Source organism: Callospermophilus lateralis, chromosome 14, assembly GCF_048772815.1.
Source record: "Callospermophilus lateralis isolate mCalLat2 chromosome 14, mCalLat2.hap1, whole genome shotgun sequence".
Lineage (NCBI taxonomy): Eukaryota > Metazoa > Chordata > Mammalia > Rodentia > Sciuridae > Callospermophilus > Callospermophilus lateralis.
In genome coordinates this window covers 79,419,256-79,438,377 of record NC_135318.1, presented here as the reverse complement: position 1 = coordinate 79,438,377, position 19,122 = coordinate 79,419,256, and the positions used below count along the sequence as shown (strand labels likewise).

Below are 19,122 nucleotides of genomic sequence, written 5' to 3'. Positions count from 1 at the left end.
TCTTTTAAATACTGGAACTCAAGGCCTTCAATGTCTAATGCAGGACAAATCCAAGTTCCATAACACAGCCTTGTGGACACCTCTGCTCTTCCCAGCTCGGCTCCAGACTCCTTCTGTCCTCACCCAGAGATATGCCTGTCTATGGCCTTTTGGGTACCGTAGTACCTCTGCGGGGGACACACTCCTGCTCCCTCACCTTCCAGTGGGAGCTGACCCCTAGTGACACATCTTCCCAAGGCCTGTTCCCACCCACAGATCCGACGCCACCCAGCTACAGCCCGTCCCATGTGGACTGGCTGGCCTCCTCAGGTAGTGTGCAGCCTGGGGTAGAGACAGCCCAAGCCCACTGTCCCAGGTTCCTTCCTGGCACCCCTCAGGCCTGGTGTTCTCAGTCTTGGTTCACGTGTGTTATGACAAAAACTCCAGTTTTGACACTTCCCTTCAAATCTAGCCAGAATTTCTCTCCCCCATCTCCCAATCAGCTTAGGTTCTGCTCTTGGGAAGTGCTACCCTTGAAGGGGCAGAAGAGGAGAGAGAGCTGCCCGAAGAAATCTCAGCTTCAGGGCTGGGGATGTGGCTCAAGTGGTAGCGCGCTCGCCTGGCATGCGTGCGGCCCGGGTTCGATCCTCAGCACCACATACAAACAAAGATGCTGTGTCTGCTGAAAACTAAAAAAAAATAAATATTAAAAAAATTCTCTCTCTCTCTCTCTCTCTAAAAAAAAAAAAAGAAATCTCAGCTTCAGCCACAGCGGCACCACTGATAGCCCCGTGTATGCTGAACGGGGTGGAGAACAAGGCCTCCCTTCATATTTTAGGGCAATGTTTCCGTCCTACAAACATTTTTTTTCCCTATCCTAAAATTTTTTTAAAAAATTGCGCAAACCACAGGGCTTCCTCAAGATCATCAGCATCACGTATATAGCCTTCCCCTGCCCAATTTCCATGATTTAATCCCATTTACAAAGGACCTGCATGATACTTGCAGTGTGGACTGTTCATCAGGTGCTGCCTACTGGACCTGAGCCATTCGGAAGGCTCCCCAGCACTTGGTGTCTGCTGATGTCCCCCACAGCATTGTCAGGATGGGGGAGTGAATGGCATTTTACCTCTTAAACATTCCCATCTCTTTAGGGTCAACTATCTGGAAAATTAGTCACACATTTCTCTTCTGAAAACTGAGTTCAAATATGAATATGCTTGGTACAGGAGATAAAGCCCTTCCACAACTCTGAAGTGTCCCACCCCAAAGATCTGGCTGCTTACGTACAAACTATCCTGTTGTTATTTTGTTCTTCCACTTGCCAAGGAAACTCATCGCTGAGGGGAACAGACCACTGACACAGAACAACGTGTAGAAATTAGAACACTTTATTATAAACATTTCCAGAATATAAACTGATTTTTTATTGAGACTCTTCAAAACTTTTAAAACTATATGAAACATTATCTTACTATTATTATATTTATTTTCTACTTTCCAACCTAGAAAATATAATGCCATTAGAGCTAACAAAGGAAAAAAATCTAAATTGCTGCATAGAGAAAAATCAATCAACTTAAAAAAATCCCACTGAAAACTAAAACAATCCCAACCAAGAAACAGATTCTGCAAAGTCTATTCATCCTCAAATTTAAAATAAATGATCTCCCAAGGGAAATAATCCCATCCTAGCAGTTTGATGAATAAAAGCAGAGTCACACTCCTAAAGAGAAACCCATCGTGTAAGTACAACATAATAGTGCTTTTAGAAAAGGAGAAACAGTGACTCCCCATTGGGGAGCAAGCACACGAAACGCTGCATGTCTGTGGCCTGGTAGGAATCTAACAGGGCCTGATCACAAAGGAAGTCCTGTGCATATCAGCACCATAACCAGCTCCGCAACCCTTCTTCAGTGCCACCCGGGAGGACCAGCGCTGGCGCTTGCTTCAGAATCCGAGGATGGACTGGTCCCAGAGCATTTCCTCCTCGGTCCTCTCCTGGCCTTGGTCCTTGCTGGCTTTTCTGTGCTTGCGGCCCTCTTTCCTGGAGGCCGCCGCTCGGCTCTTTCTCTCCTTCCGGCTCTTGGGCTTTCCTGCGCTGACCTTCGTGGCTTCCGTCTCCACCTTTGCTTTCTTTCTTTGGATGCTCCTGTGTCTGCCCAAACCCAGTTCCTCAGAACCTCTTTTCCTCCGGTGCTTGGGCTGCTCCTCCTCTGCCTCCTCTCCGCCCTCCTCGGGGTGCCTTTTCCTCTTCTGATGCGCCTGCTTGTGGCCGGCTGGACGGGCGCTGGGGCTGTTTCCTGAAGAGAGGTGCCTGTGAACACTGGACTCCAAGTCATAAGAGCCACAATTGTACTCTCGCTGACTAAGGTTCCTGGGCACTGGTGTCCCTAAGAAGCAGTCCTTGGGGAGCTGAGAGATGCTCAGGGACTCTGGTCTCAGCCTGCCGTCCTGAGCTGGCAGGCACTGAGGTAACTGGCCGTCCGCTGTCTGTGGAGTACTGCATGATCTTGGGTGGGTCTGGACAAGTCCAGGTGGTGGTCTCTGGTCAGACATTCTGTACCTGGCTCTGGAGTCGACCTCCTCTCTGTGCCCACAGGTTTCCAGGTAGCCCTCTCTCATCTTCCTGAAACAAGTCTTTGGCTCTAAGCCTCTGGCTTTCTGCACTTTAATGTAATCTTCAAGCTCATCTTGAAAAGAGTCATATGACTTTGAATGCTTCATTAGGTTGGCAGAAAGGGATTCTCTGTAGAGGAGATGGAAGAAAATCCTTACTAGATAATTTTGTTCGGAATATTTCCTTTGCTCTTGAAAAGAGCTTTGAAAAACAAAGAAGCCTAAACAAATTAAAACTTCCTTCATCATAAATGTAAAACGTTATGACAATATAGGCCAAAAAGTGGCATCAGCATGGTCACATACCTCCCAGGCCACTCAGGGGGACCTTCACCCTCTCCACCATGGAAGGAAGAGGCAGAGGGGGCTGACAGGGGACCTGTCACAGGACTGAGATGAAGACACACACGGACGTGTAGCGAAGAACCACGAGTGGTGGCCCCCTCTGAAGGGTTAGATAGTTTCTGAAGCTCAATTAATCAGTTTCCTGTATGTGTTTTCTCAGAAAACTCCTAGAACCACTGAGAAGTAGTCTGATCTTTAACATGTTCAGTTTACTCAAACAAAATGAACACACATACTCACCTGACTATGTACTGTAAGGCTTAATAATAAGAGGATGACTAATCAGTACAAATTAAAAAAAATTATATATGAAAATAAAATAAAAGGATGTTTGTGGAATAGTTTGGGGATGCTGGAAATCAGAAATTCAGCTCTAAGACGAAAACTACTCGGCTATAGGGCATGAAGGCATATGAGGGAACAGAGTTCTGTTTCTCCTGCCCAGCGCTAGGGTTTTCATTCCGTTACTTCTGATTGGTGGGAAAAGCATTCTAGAATACCTTCTGGTTTGTTCTCTCAAAGTACTGATGTGAGGGCTGAGGGAGGAAACCAAGGAGACGGCACTTGGAGACACCTGGTGTAGAGAGTGTCAGGAGGAACGTAGGAGGGGATTGTCTGTGGTCCTGGCCATGGAGCACAGGGCCTGGAGCAGGCGAGGAGGCAGGCGGTCTCACACTGAGCCACGTGCCCAGCCCTAGTCTGTTTTCACTGAGACAGGGCTCACCAGGCTGCAGGCGGCCCCACCCTGTGGTCTCCTGCCCTGGCCTTCAGGTAGCTGCATCTCAGGCCTGCTTGGCTGTGTGTAATTCATGCTGTTTCTGCTTGTTTGTCAGATTCTTTTTGCAAGGGAGAGGGGACAAGCAACAGGATTCCTGATTCTCTCTCTTCTCCTACCTCAAGCCCTGATTAAGTACCAATACAGCAGAAAGTGCACTAGGGAATGATAATGCCTTGGGTGCTATCAGTGAGGTTTCACCTGTAAGGCAGGAGGCAGCAGCAACCCTGTGCAGAGCTGTGTTTCCCCTTTCACAAGAGCAAGCCGCACAGCACTCTAGAGTCACTGCTGACAGCTCTTCTCTTGCCAATGAAATTCACTTTTCTCTAAATGAAACCCAATTGGGTGAGTTGCACAAAAATTCTGACTAGGATAATAATAAAATAACAAATGGTTAAATATAGGAAAAATATTTTAAGAAATATTTCTGAAAAGAATAAATAGAAATGGCCAATAAACACATGAAAAGATGTTGAAGATCATTATCATCAAGAAAATATAAACTATGTAAAGACAAACCCCACCATTATGAACCACTATAATGCACCAATAAAAAACACAGGAAAAAAAAATAAAAAGAAAATGTGAACTAAGATGGCGCAGTGGCCCACGCCTGTAATCCCAGGGACTTGGGAGGCTGAGGCAGGAGGATCACAAGTTTGAGGCTAGCCTCAGCAAGTTGGTGAGGCACTAAGTAACTTAGCAAGACTCTGTCTCAAACACTAAAAAGGGCTAGTGATGTAGTCCAGTGGTAAAGCATACATCCCTCAGTTCAATCCCTAGTATTATTATTTAAAAAAAAAAAAAAAAAAAAAGGAAAGAAAAAGGAAACATGAAGTGAAACCACAGGGAGCCATCCCCACCCTCCAGGACTCCTGAAGTGAAGACTGCAGTCCCCCTCTCATGAGAGTGGACAGCTGGAGCTCCTGGGAGGGGCTGAGGGGTAGAAAAGGGCACCACCACTTTGAAATCAGGCACTGGGGCTAAGCCCAAAGGTGTTCTACCACAGAGCTACATAATCCTCAGTCCTTTTTTTAAAATTTATTTTTCAGTTGTAGGTAGATAAACAATATCTTTATTTTATTTTTATGTGGTGCCGAGGATCAGACCCAGGGCCTCAAACATGCTAGGTGAGTGCTCTACCGCTGAGTCCCAGCCCCAGCACCCTAAGTCCTTTTTATTTTATATTTCGAGACAGGATTAAGTTGCCCAGGCAGGCCTTGAACTTGTGATCCTCCTGCTTCAGCCTGGTCCATTGGGACCACAGGCATGGCTACCGCAACTCACTAGTCTGGCAGAGCTTCAGTCAGCTTTTTTGTTGCTGTGACCAAAAGACCTGGCAAGAGCAATTTTAAGGAGAAAAAGTGTAATTGGGGGCTCACGTTTTCAGAGGTCTCAGTCCACAGACAGCTGGCTCCTTCCTCAGGGCACAAGGTGAGGCTGGAAGATTGTGGAGGAGGAAGGGGCTCAGGAATTATGTCAGGAAGCAGAGACTCCACTCACCAGGAGCAAAAATATACCCCAAGGGCACGCCCACCTCCCATCTCCCACCTTCGACAGCCACACCCTACCACGCAGCTCATCCCATCAAGGAGTAGTTCACTGACTAGGTAAGACTCTCATGATCCTCTAAGCCTCTTTGCATTGTCTCACACATGAATTTTGGGGGGACACCTCACATCCAAACCATCACAGGCAGTTTCTTAAGAAGTCACACATACATTTACCAAATGATCCAGTTTATATCACTCCTAGATATCTACTCCAAAGAAAAGGAGGTCTATGTCTACACAAAGGCTTGGACATCAATGTTTACAGTAATTTCATTTGTAACAGCTCCAGAAAGAAAGAAAATGTCATTAATAGGTGAATGGATAAGCTAAATGGTGTTATGACTGTATAATGGAATAAATACTGCAATGGAATAAATACTATCAGTGATACAAAGTGGGAACAATCCCAATTTCCATCAACTTAAACAAAATGTGGTACATTCATACAATGGAATATTATTCAACGATAAAAAGGAATGCAGTACTGATACATAGTATGTCGTAAAGGAACACGAGGACACTATACTAAGTGAAAGAAGCTGGTCCCCAAACACTGCAGAGGGCACAGATTGGGATGAAGAGGTGAACAAAAGCTTACCCTTCTCAGGCTGAGAACTTGGTGGAGATACCTGATCATATTTACCCATTAACTGCTTCAGATTTTCAGAATGAACTTTCTTCAAATAGTGAGGCTGTGCAAGAATCTGTGAGCTAAAAAACATGATGTAGAAGATTACAACTCTGTATTGTGTAATACTCTATTCTTGCTCACCTGGAACAAAGCACAATCTTGTTATAAAGATTAAATAATTTGGAGCCAGGCGAGATGTCACACACCTGTAATCCCGGCAGCTTGGGAGGCTGAGGCAGGATTGTGAGTTCAAAGTCAGCCTCAGCAACTTAGTGAGGCCCTAAGCAACTCAGTGAGTCCCTGTCTCTAAATAAAATACAAAATAGAGCTGGGGATGTGGCTTAGTGGTGGAGTGCCCCTGGGTTCAATTGAAAAAAAAAATTAGGGTGGGGTTGTGGCTCACAAGTAGAGCGGCCGCCTGGCGTTTGTGAGGCACTGGGTTTGATCCTCAGCATGATATAAAGTAAAATAAAGACATTGTGTCCATCTATAATTAAGAAATTAAAAAAAATTAAATAATTCAAGCTAGGCGTTGTGGCACATACCTGTAATCCCAGTGACTAAGGAGGCTGAGGCAAGAGAATTGAAAATTTGAGTCTAGCCTGCCCAATTTAGCAGATCCTGTCTCAAACAATAAAAAGAGCCAAGGTGAAGCTAGGTAGTAGAGTACCCCAGTATTGGGGGAGGGGGAAGGGGAGGGGGGAGAAAGAATCCTCCAATTTAGAAGTCAGTCGGTTTTCTTTCTTTCTCTTTCTCTTTTTTTTTAAACACAATACCTTTTATTTATTTATGTGATGCTGAGGGTCTAACCCAGTGCTTCACACATGCTAGGCAAGCCACAACCCCAGCCCCTCTTTTTTCTTGAGGCAGAGTTTTAGCCGGGTGTAGTGGTGCATGCTTGTGATTCGAGGAGCTCAGGAGGCTGAGACAGGAGGATCGTGAGTTGAAAATCAGCCTTAACAAAATCGAGTGCTAAGCAACTCAGTGAGACCCTGTCTCTAAACAAAATACAAAATAGAGCTGGGGATGTGGCTCAGTGGTTGAGTGCCCTGAGTTCAATTCCTGGTCCCCCCTCCAAAAAAAAAAAAAAAAAAAAAAAGAGACATAGACTTGCTATGTTACCTAGGCTGGACCGAACTCTTGATCTCAAGAGATCCTCCTGCCTCAGCCTCCCACGTAGTGGGGACTATAAATTTGTGCCCATGGCCAGCTTTAGAAGCCATTAATTTTTATGTTTCTATTGGTTTTTGTTTCTTGAACCAGGGGGTTTTTACCACTGGCTATCTCCCCAAGTCTTTATAATTTTTAACTTCAACACAGGGTCTTGTTAAGTTGCCCAGGCTAGCCCTAAACTTGTGATCCTCCTGCCTCGGTTTCAAAGTCACTGAGATCACAGGCATGTGTCACTGTACTTAGCTATGTTCCTACTTATGAGAAATGACTAGCTGCTTCTCAAAATACTTTGCCCTTCCTTAGTAACAAACCTTAGGCAATATGTCTAGTTAGAAGATGACATTTCCTGGCCACTCTTTTTTTTTTTAGAGAGAGTGAGAGAGAGAGGGAGAGAGAGAGAGAGAGAATTTTTTAATATTTATTTTTTAGTTTTCGGCAGACACAACATCTTTGTTTGTATGTGGTGCTGAGGATCGAACCCGGGCTGCACGCATGCCAGGCGAGCGCGCTACCGCTTGAGCCACATCCCCAGCCCCCCTGGCCACTCTTAAAGATTCGGTCATCTGAATAAATTCTGAAAGAAACCTCAAGGCCCTGTAGGGCTGCAGCAGAGCTCCTCCCTCCTGCTGCTGGAAGGAGACACCTGGGCGGAGCTCAGCATCCTGGGCATGGGGAGGGGAGCCAGTGCCCCAAGGACCCATCTGGTCCTCTCCACCACGTATGTCATGGAGCTGTTGCAGCTGCCTGGCACTGCCTACCTCCAACCTCCCGTAAGTAGGAGGATGAAGAGGCCTCTAGTGGTTCAAGCCAGGGCAAATCTCCAAATTAGTTTAAACTGACCATGTAACTAAAGCGTTGATAATAGGGAGAAGGAGATGCAAACATTTTCAGAGTACAGCTGCGAGTGGTTTTTATTGTCTTGTATTTACACGCCTTCCTACATTGACTGTTACTTTATAGTTGTAGAATCTTTTGGTCATGTCTTCAACAGTCCTGGCTTTCGCTGTGGGGAAAGGATCAGACTAGACATACTCACAACTATGGCAACACACAGATCATCAACCCCACTCTGCAGGTTGAGAGAACAGAGAGGTAACAAGTCATAGGAGAGCGGAGACCCGAGTCCATTCCATCCCAGGCCAAGACATGCCTGCAATCATGGTGCTCTATCTCAGCCTTACGTGAACTAAACTGCAGTTCCTACAAGCTCACCGATGGGTGAAAATAGAGCCGCTCCTCAGAGCTGCAGAGCTGGCTTTGTGCTTCAGGTCAGTAAATGTGTCCAGTACTCCTGGTCTGCAGGTACCAGACCTAAGAGATCCAACAGCTTGTCCAGTCTTAGAAGAATGAAAGGGTCAGCGTGGGAAAGATGGCTTCCTGTGCCAGGCAAAGCAGGAGAGTACAAGACCGCCCTTTCTCCAGCAGATCCCCACACAGGGAAGACTCCACAGGGAGCCCCACCCACAAAGGGAATGGGCACGGGCAGGATAGAATCTCACCTGCAGGCTCTGTCATGCCCATGACTAGTTAAGGAGAATCCCTCTCTTCTGGATCTCAGTTTCTTTGGCTATAAACTAGGAAAGTAGGGCCAATGGATTTTGTGTGTGTGGTTTTTTTTTTTTTTTTTTTTTTTTTTTGGTTACTGGGGATTAAACCCAGGGATGCTTTACCACTGAGCCACTTCCTCAGCCATTTTTAATTTTTGAGACAGTGTCTTGCTAAGTTGCTGAGGCTGGCCTGGAACTTGTAATCCTCCTGCCTCAGCCTCCCAAGTTGCTGGGATTACAGATGTGTGCCACCGTGCCTGACTGACTAGTAAATGTTTACCTTCTGTTTTTAACACTCTTATATTCTAAGACTAAAAATTCTAAACAAACAAACAAACACACACAAAAGCGTAGGTCAAGGGTGAGACTGCTACATATCATATTCATAACCTTCAACTACTACAAGGGAAGCCTCTTTGGGCCTTGATCCAGATTAATAGGTTCCTGCTCAAGCTTTATGATACTATAAGAACTAAGGATTCAGGGGCTTTCTGGATCTAGTGGAAGACATGGGGAAAGCAAATCAATTTTGGAATTACAAAGACTTGAGTTTAAACCCTAATTCCAAAGGGGTAAGTCACTCTTGAGCCAGTCCCACCATCTGTCAAGAGGACAGGGGCACCTCCTTCATAGGGTTCTTGAAAGGATTAAACAGATGACACTCTGAAGTTCCCTGCTCCATTTAAGCTTCTGGAGGTCCTGTTCTCTTTATGTTTGACCTACCTCATCATAGGAACTTGTTCATCAGTCAGACTGAAGCAATAGTCCACGGAGGCCTTTTATAAAAAAGTATCTGTGACAGTTCAGTCTTTGTTCATTTAATGTGGTCCCTATAGAGGAAGTAAAGGGAGGCAAAGACAAAGGATCAGATTAAACACCTAAGGCAATGTTTCTGACCTTCAGCTAGTAGCATCATTTCATGAACCATCCCAAATCTTCATTTCCCAAGTGCTTACAGGCGACAGCAATAGCTTCTTGTGCTCATTAGAACAGCAATTTTAATGTGAAAACATTTAATAAATCTCTAATATGGACACATTTTGATTTGGTTCAGAATACTGCTCTGAAGGAAAGGTTACGGGGCACTGTGGGACCTGGACTTCTGGGACATGATCTGGGACACCGATATTGAAGAGTGGGTAAGAGATCATCCTGGTGTTTTGTTTTAGAGCAATCACAAGAAATGTAGCCCACTTTATGGTGCTGCTGACTTCAGCTGCAGCAGGCCCTCCATGTCTGTGAATCCACATCCTCGGACCCAACCAACCGTGGTTGGATGTGTTTGAATGTCTATCCGAACACATACAGACCTTTTTCTCTTGTCGTTATTTCCTAAACAATATAGTATCGCCACTGATTACAAGCATCTTTATGTATCTGGTATATGAGCATCTAGAGGTGACTTACAGCACTGAAGGACGTGTGCGGGCTGTGTGTAGACACTATGGCATTTTATTGGACACAGTTGAAGGACTGTGGATTTTGCTCTATTTGGGGAGGTCCAATCCCCTGCAGACACTCCAAGATGACCCCACAGCACTAATGTCCTCCCCACAGTTGCTGTAAATGTACCCACACAAATCTCATTGAGTAGGCTCCTCAAGCCCCTTAAAGCTATACTTACATATAACTTCTAGAACATGTGCGAAACATTTTTTCCTCATAATAAGTAATTTATCCCAAAACAACTACATTAATACTGAGAACTGAACTTCAATATAAAGTTCCTAACAGTTTAAATTTATTTTACAGAAGTTTGCCAGTTTATAATTAGGATCTACTATGGTCTTAACATGTTCCCCTAAAATGTGTGGAAAACTTAATTCCCAAAGCAACCGTTTTGGGAGGCAGGGGCCTAAAGGGAGGTTTGAGGTCAGGAGGGCTTCTCCTTCACAAGAAATTGATACCAGTTATACAGGGGGTCAGGCTGTAGTGTGATCCCTCCACACATGGCTGCCCTCTGCCCTGGAATGGTGTAGTAAGAAGGTCTTCGACAGAGGCTGGCACCTAGACACGGGAATTTCTAGCCTCCAGGTCTCCTGGGCCCTGGAATTAAGAGCCTGATCACAGCAACTAAGAATATTTAACAACAAATCCCTCCATTATGTGCAACTATAAAGCACCAGTAAAAAAATAATGGGGGAAAAAGAGCTTAATGGTAGTTGCTAGGAGGAAGAAACCCCCTCTCCGAGACCCATTAGTAAGATGTCCCTGGCAAAGAGTCACTGGCAGTAAATAAATCCAAAATTGATGAGGCACTGTTTTGTGAATAACATCACATAAGCCATACTACAAGAAGCTGATTCACAATCCACTGTGTGAAGTGAAACTCACTTAAAAACCTTATCTATTATCCTGGGTCAGGGACATAGGACCAACTAGGGGACACAGCCTGGAGAGACAGCTTTCACGTACCACATGCTCTTCTGATTCACTGGAATCTCCCAATTGCCTGTATCCTTTAAATAATCACTAAACCTTAATCCTGGCTTTTATTACTGACTCACGTGAGCCTGATTTGACAATCCAATCTATGTGCTAGCTAAAACTGTGCAGAGAAAACCTGAAGGCTGTGTAAGGGTGCGCCCCTATAATCCCAGCACTCAGGAAGCCTAGGCCGAGCTCCAAGACCCTGTCTCAAAGTAATAAGCACTGGGGAAGCAGCTCACTGTTAGAACACCTCTAAGTTCAGTCCCCAGTACTGATAAAGAAAAAAACAAAATCTAAAAGGTACACACTAAATTTAATGGGAATAGGATAGGGGAGAATATTTAAATTTTGCTTCAGATATGCCTGTATTATGCTAATTTTTGCAAAAAAAATATGACCTTGTAAACTAAATCTCCTGAAGTATTTACATTATACTGTATATATTCAAACTAAGCTTAATTTCAGTACCAGTGTATAGATTTTAAAAGGTTTGCTTAAAAATATGTGCTCAAGATAATAATTGTAAATCAGAACCAATTTAGGAAGAACTTGATGAGTAAAATGTATGTCATATATCCTATCTCTTAATTAGTTTTGAGTTGTTTTAAAATATATAGTTGCACTTGGTTTTAAAGTAACAAGACAAAAAACGTAACGACATAGGTTTATATACTTCTCTTTCCTCCTTTTGGTTCCGGGCTTGAGCCCTGGGTGCTTTAGAACTGAGCTGCAGTTTAGTCCTTTTTTTTTTTTCCCCCCACTTATTTTGTCACAGGATCTTGCTAAGTTGCTGAGGCTAGCCTCAAACTCAAGATCCTCCTGCCTCAGCCTCCCACTGTTGGGATTACAGGTATGTGCCACTGTGCTTGATTAGAACGTCAGGATTCAGAATTCATAAAGAACTGTCCATGGTGATGTGATCCCCCACCCCCTTGAGATAGGATCTATGTCGCCCAGGCTGGCTTTGAACTCTTGGGACCAAGTGATCTGCCTGCCTCAACTTTCTGGGTAGCTGTGACTATGGGCGTTAAGTGAGTTTTAATGGTACTATTAGGATTTTGAAAGTGAGAAAGAAATTTTAATAACTGGGAACAGGATAATTCTTTGATAACATTTGGAGGACTCTTCTAACAAGTTCTTTAAAAGTATCTTGTTTTCCTCTTCTTGTTTATCTATGATCATACCTGGCAACTATTTATAACTATGTGAAATAATAAGCTTTCATAACTATGTAAAATAAAAATATAAGCTGGGCTTGTGGCACAAGCCTGTAATCCCGGTGACTCAGAAGGCAGGACAATCACAAGTTCAGTCAACCTCAGCAACTTATAGAGACCCTATCTCATAGTATAAAAATAAAAAGGGCTGGCAATGTATTTTTTAAACTTTAAATATTGAGTCCCAATGGTAATATTAGATATGTTATATTTTTTAAAAACACTACTGGGACTCACTATGTCAAGTGGCTAATGAAGGATATTAACTTGAAATAAAGGTGACAAGATGTATTTTTAGGTAACAATTATATTTTGCTTTTCAAGTCCACAGGAAGGACCTCCACCCTGACTCAGGCGAGTTCATCACTCTGCAGGTCTGACGGGGTCACAGGCGAGTTTCATGTTTAATGAGTCATGTTTAGCACACAACCACTGAGGAGAGTGTGCCGGGTGGAGCTGCTCAACTGTTGGTGTCAAAGTCTGTACAGTGCAGGCTCCTGTAGTGCACACCACTGACATTCTCAGTAAGATGATCTTGTGCTGTGTGTAGGTTGTCCAGTGTACTTTTAGGATGTTTGTGGCATTTCTGGTCCACAGTAAAAAGATGCCCTTAGTACCTGCCCTCACTCACTCTGCCCCTCCCTGCCCAGTGGTGCAACAAGCAAATATCTCCAGACATTACCCAATATCCTCTTGGGGACAAGGGTGGATAGGTGGTAAAATGACCCTTGGTTGAGAACCACTGGGCTAGTCCAGCTGCCCCACTCAACAGATGACAAAGTCAAGTTCAAAGAACTGGGGACTTACTCAGGGCCATAGAGTGAGTGGAGAGACTAGCACCAGGGCCTGGGACAAATCAAGATTTCTACTCCAGTGCTCTCATTTACCACCCTGAAGTGGTTCAGAAAGGTGACTGTTGCCATCACATGGACTGACACCTATTAATGTTTTCTGCACACATTTAAAGTCACTGCAAAAACCAAAACAAACACCCAAATGCCACGTTTGGAAAAAAGTTAATTTTCCGTGAAGTGCTGTTTGCACATCTTATGGGTTGGCCATGAAGCCACACTGACTTGCATCTCTCCTGACATCCATAAGCTGTTCAGACACACTGACAGGAAGTTTTGGTGTAAAAGAAAAAAATATATATTTCAGCCAGACATGGCAGCAGATGCCTGTGAGCTCCAGCTTGAGAAGGGTATGGCCAGCCTGGGCAACTTAGACTGCCTCCAATAAAATAAAAAAGACTGGGATGCACCTCAGTGGCGCAATCACCTTTCTGAGGGGACGAAGTGATAAAATCTGATGTTTCTGATTTTTTTTTTTGTTGTTGTTGTTCTTTTGTTTCAAATCAGAACAATGATACTAATTCAGGCTGACTGAAGACACTCATTTGATTGTAATGGAATTCTAATTAGCATATATATAGGGAATGGAATTTATAATTCACTGTTTATAAAAATGTTTTAAGAGTTATTTTATTCCTTGGTCATTTCTCCAAAGTGAAATAAGATTATGGAATAGCACACAAAATATACACATCACAATAAAGTATTTTTATAGTTATTACATTTATGGTGTCACTCCTGGTAAAAGGGTCCCAAATCACTCTTTAATATGAACTCCATTATCTTTCACTCTGCATAAAGAAAGTGACTTAGGGTAACCGAGCAAGCGCCCCTCCCTGAAATCACCTGTGGACGTTTTGCAGCCTATCCCGGCCGCCTACAGGCGGGCTGTCCGCAGTGGAGGGTACTTGGAGGAACCCAAGTCTCTTACACCGGGACGGGCAAGAAACAGTGTGTTACAGGAAACGTGTTGGTGATAACTGTAAAAACTCTCCAGATCCCTGTAAAAGACATTTTTTTTGAATATATTTTTTAGTTGATGATGGACCTTTATTTTATTTAATTATATGCATTGCTGAGGATCAGATCCAGGTGCCAGGCGAGCGCCCCTCCACTGAGCCCAGGCCTCTAACAGCTGAGGCTGGGTCCCTGCAGAAGCGCTGGGTTCTCTGCTCTAGCCGCCGCCCCAGGACAGGCCTGCTGTCCCGGGGCGCACCCCGACCACCCCTGCGAACTGCTCCTCGATCCTTCTGGGAGGTGTGTCCGGGGCCTGCGAGCCACTCCTCTGGACTGGTCAGCGGGGACGGTCTTCGAGGGGGAACCGAGCCGGGGACACGGGGCCCTGCCTGCACGAGCACCAGCGCCCTGCGGACAGGCGTGCCCACCTCTTCCGCCCAGCGCCCGGGACGCCCGGGCTCCCGGGGCAGACCCGTCCCGCTCGGCCCGGCCCGCCCGGCGTCCAGCTCCACCGCGGCCCCGCAGGAGTGCGCCGAGGCGCAGGCGGCGTCGGGACGGGGCTGGGCTGGGCCCGCCCTCCGACCCCTGCGCCGCGGCATGGCGCCTTCCGGGCCGCGGTCGGCGAGGCAGGGCGAGGGCCAAGGCGGCCGCCGCCGCCCGGCAGGAACTCACCTTCTCGGAGGCGGGGCGGCATCGACAACTGCGGTCCCCGCCCCGCCAGCGCCGCGGCCGGGCCGCGCAGCGGGTGGCGGAGAGGCGGGGACGCCGCCGCAGCCTGGAGCAGGCGGACCGGGAGCAAGAGACAGAGACCCGGTCTCCCGAGGGGAAGTCGCCGCCACCACCGGTGGCTGACTGGGCGGCGCCGGCGCCATGGCGGCCGAGCGCGCTCCGGCGCCTGCGCGGCCCCGCTCTTGAGAGCCCCCCCCTGCGCCACGCCCTCCCGCATGCCCCGCCCCCTGCGCGTTCCCACCCTCTCGCTGCCCCGCCCCCTGAGCGGCCTCGCTCTGGACAGTCTCCCGCGCCACGCCCTACCGTGTACCCCGCCCCCTGCACGGCCCTACCCTTCCTGCCCCGCCCCCTGCGCGGCCCCACCCTCTCGCGTGCCCCGCCCCCTGCGAGCGCCGCGCGGGCTCGGCTGGCACTTGGCCTCTAGGGCTGTGGTTCCGCCTTCCCATTGGAGGAAGGGACAGCTGCTGAGGCTGGAGACCCGGGGACGCGCTTGCCTTCCACCTGCACGACGCATCGGCTTCCTTATTACGCACTTTAATACCCAACGTAGAGGAGGCGCAATCCTCGGTCGGGACTGTTGTCTTCAGGGCACCCTAAGTGACCTCGCTCCCCGCTCTTTTTCAGGCTTTGAGCATAGACGTGCAGCACACGCACGAGTACGTGTGCAGTGCACAGCACGAGGCTGTATCCAAAGCAGCACCCCTGTTTGCAGTCATCACCGCCTCTCTCCTCTCTGTCGTACACACGTAGCACGCGTATGTGGTCACATCTATGTTAGGTTGCTTTTGTCAACTCGTAAGGCTACTTGTCCCTGTGTGAAGCATCCTGGGACTTTTTTCACTTAACGGGGGCGGGGGGGGGTGGTTAACCGTCTGCGCAGTCGCAAGTAGCTGTGATTTATTTAGTTCCCTGATGGACAGTACTCCATCCATTTTCTCCATGATTGGCGTTTTTCCTGATAGGCTGCGCAAAAAAAAAACGTTCCCCTGGTGACCTCTGCATTCCTGTCACACTGATACTGCCTGTTTCACGTCTCTGCCTTCTTTTGATTTCAGCAGCTACAGTCGATGCTCATGTTGCTGCTGAGGATTCAATAAAGAAGTCATAATTGGCTCTCCATTGTCAGTGGGGAAAAGTTAGACTGAGTCCTGTCAGCTTCTGTGCACGCCCTGATCTCATTCTCTCCCACTGCCCTCAAGCCCCACCCAGCACTCACCTTATGATTCTACAACATTAAACTTTTATGATTACTACAAATACTCCACTACTGTGTTACTAAACTTTTTTATTTGCTCCCTCCTCCTGTAATGCTCTCTCCAGAGAGAGGTAAGAATAGAAGCAAGCATGCTATCTTATTTTGTTGTATTTTTTGCACCGCTTGGTACCAAACCTGGGGCCTCACTCCCTTGGGACCCTACTTCCTAATGAACTCCTTTTCCTAAATCCAGCATTTCTCATTCACATGCATTGTTTCACAATTTTACGGCATATATATGGAATATTGCTTTGCATGACTTAGAATTTTACATAAATGTTATTATACATCCTGCTTATTCCTCTGGAATTTGTCTCCACTTTCCAGTTTAGCGGCATTCCACCCTGTGAACGTGCGGTCTTCATTCCCCAGCCATTCTCCTTGGACGGGATCTGTTTCCCAGGTTTGTTCTCACAGATGGTGCTGCATCAGGGCCCTGGTGAAGCCTCGTGCACATGAGTGGTGGTTCCTATGGAGGAGATGATGCTGTGTCTTCAGTAGGAGCTCTTAGCCACATTTCTTCTCAGGACCTCCATTTCTTATCTTCCAAAAGGCACTAGTTCCCACCTCACAGGGCGCTAGGGGAACGTGGCAATTCCAAGCATTCAAACATCTTGCTAGTAGAATCTCTTTCCAATGCACACGAGTCACTGGACATGAAAGGCCTGGGACCAGACTAGTGAAGGAAACAGTTGTGTGCTCTATGTGTCCTGCTGTCTCTCCATGTCCACCTCTCTGGGTCCTTGGGCGTATGCTGATCTCCTCCAGTTCTGATTTCCCCTTTCTTCTTCCTCTACCCTTCTTTGGAAGATTGCCCTGGTTCCTCATTCTCACCTGGATAAGATTTTCTCTTTGTCTCCTACTCTCTTTAACCATCTTCACATGCTTTTCCATAATCCCCTTTATTATTTATTTATTTGCAGTACTAGGGTTTGAATCTGGGGTGCTATACACTGAGCCACATCCTTAGCCTCCCCTTTCTTTGTGGTGCTGGGGATCGCTCCCAGGACCTGTGCATGCAAGGCAAGCACTCTATCAACTGAGCTATATACCCATCCCTTTTTAATTTTCTTTTAAATTTTGAAACAGAGTCTTGCTAGGTTGCTTAGGGCCTGTCTAAATTGCTGTGGCTGGCCTTGAACTTGCAATCCTCCTGCCTCAGTCTCCCATGTCCCTGTAATAACAGGTGTGTGCTACCTCACCTGGCCCCATAATCTCCTTTAAATGGTCAATGTCTTGAAGCCAGGCCCTACATTTTGTGGGTCTATGTGCCTCAGACCCTGATTATAGTGCTTGCTACATGTGCTGGTAAGTGCATGTGGAATGAGGGAATTTAAGAATTCTCTGATGGAAAGCAGTTTGAAACTAAGGATTTCTTAGAGGCAGGGCATTGGGACCAAACCAAGGGCCTCATGCATGTTAGGCAAGTGCTCTACCACTGAACTATATTCCCGGCTTCATACTTATTTTTGTGAGAACACAGGGACCAGAGGGAATGTGTTTTTCAGTGATGAAACTGCATAGAACATAATGAGTATTGAGGAGAGAACCTGCACTGCTCATCCTAGGTGTGGGCTAGACGCGCACAAGAGCCTTTCTTTGTTAGTGTCTCTGACATTGCTTTTGAAATGAGTGAATGCAGCAGCCAGGGGATGGCTGTTGAAGCAGCAAGCTCCTGTGGCCTCTTCTAGGTGTCCAGGCATGCAGCCATTTTAGTTTGAGCAAGGCTTGGCAAACATTTTTTGAACAATGCCAGAGAGTAAGTTTTTTTCGGTTTTGGGGACTCTGTGTTCTATTCAACTCTGCTGTTGAAGTGTGAAGGCAGCCTTAGAAAATATGTAAATCCAGTGGCTGTTTTCTAATAAAATTAAATATATGGCCATTAAAATTTGAATTTCGTGTGTTTTTTTTTTGTGTGTCACAAAATATTCTTTAATTTTTTTTCCCCAAACCATTCTAAAGGACCCTGGCCTAAGTGAAAGTTAGGGCTGAGGATGTAGCTCAGTGTACAGCACTTGCCAAGAAGCATCAGGCTCTGACTTTGATTCCCAGTATAGAAAATAAGGGGATAAAAAGCTCAACGAACCTCAGTACCAGGTACTGGGGTGCAGAGGCCAGGACCCAGCCAAGGGTGGGTCTCCTGTCACTACAGCAGGCCTCAGGGAAGATGTAAAATTCTGCAGTTCCTAGACTGACCACTAGATGGCGCTCTCCCCAGGCCCGTGGCTCTACAGGGACCCAACAGACTGTGTGGATCTGTTTTCCCTCTCCATGTTCATACTTTTTGTGCATATTCCCTGAATCGTCACCCACCCAGCTGAGGGGAGTTAGTCACTCTGAAGCCTCTGTGTCATCAAGGCTCAGGATGATCATGTAAATACAGGTTTATGGTCAAACATCTGGGAGCTGCAGCAGGCTCTGGAGACAGAGTCTGCCTAGGTGCGTGTAAGCCAGCGGAGGGCCTCCTTATGCTGCGAGGATACTTGCAGCCCCTGGCTCATCTCATGACATGGTACTGACCGCTGTCTCCAGAACAGCCCCCAGGCCTGGCCTCCTCCTCACCACCTTCTTCCACCACGGAGGTGTGTGACAGGGACCTGGCACTACCTTTGCTTTGCCCCAATGGCCTTGAACTCTTGTTAGGGTGTGGGAGCATTGGATAGCCGTGGTAATGTTCTTTGCGCATATGCGTGTGTGTGTGCACGTGCACACATGTGCACACGCGGGCATTTCTGCTGACACAGAGGTATAGCGACAGCTTGGACATCTGCCCCATGGGGTCATTCTTGTTGCTGCACTGCAGACCCCTCTTCTGCTCTGGGTGCCCTTGGGCTCAAGTGGTCTCCCTTTCCCCAGCCTCATCCTCCTTCTTTATTCAGACACACATGAAAGAGACCTTGTGCCTTTAAAGTGATCTCTGATGGGAAAACTCCCAACATGGTGGAGTGGAAAAGGGTCCTCAACCGCAGTGTGATTTGAAGGCCTGGGAGGCTCAGTTCTGTGACCCGAAGTGCCAGTCACACGCAGATATGCCACCCTGGTCCTGGAGGATCTCTCAGGA

General features: G+C 46.7%; 1 protein-coding gene across 3 annotated transcripts; it reads right to left on the bottom strand.

Moving 5' to 3' along the window:
• Nucleotides 1–1,426: 1,426 nt before the first annotated feature.
• Krcc1 (lysine rich coiled-coil 1) lies at nucleotides 1,427–14,951 on the bottom strand. 3 transcript variants are annotated; one of them, XM_077105196.1, is made up of 6 exons: nucleotides 14,750–14,951; nucleotides 13,967–14,121; nucleotides 9,346–9,452; nucleotides 5,870–5,982; nucleotides 5,101–5,158; nucleotides 1,427–2,728 (listed from the first exon to the last, which is right to left on the bottom strand). In XM_077105196.1, exons 3-6 carry the CDS (start codon nucleotides 9,351–9,353, stop codon nucleotides 1,930–1,932), a joined length of 978 nt encoding a protein of 325 aa, XP_076961311.1. In that variant the 5' UTR covers nucleotides 9,354–9,452; nucleotides 13,967–14,121; nucleotides 14,750–14,951; the 3' UTR covers nucleotides 1,427–1,929. The 3 variants fall into 3 exon arrangements, with proteins under 3 accessions (XP_076961311.1, XP_076689252.1, XP_076689254.1); XM_076833137.2 differs by lacking the exon at nucleotides 13,967–14,121; XM_076833139.1 differs by lacking the exons at nucleotides 5,101–5,158; nucleotides 9,346–9,452; nucleotides 13,967–14,121; nucleotides 14,750–14,951 and having other exon boundaries at nucleotides 5,870–5,950.
• Between the last annotated feature and the right edge of the window lie 4,171 nt (nucleotides 14,952–19,122).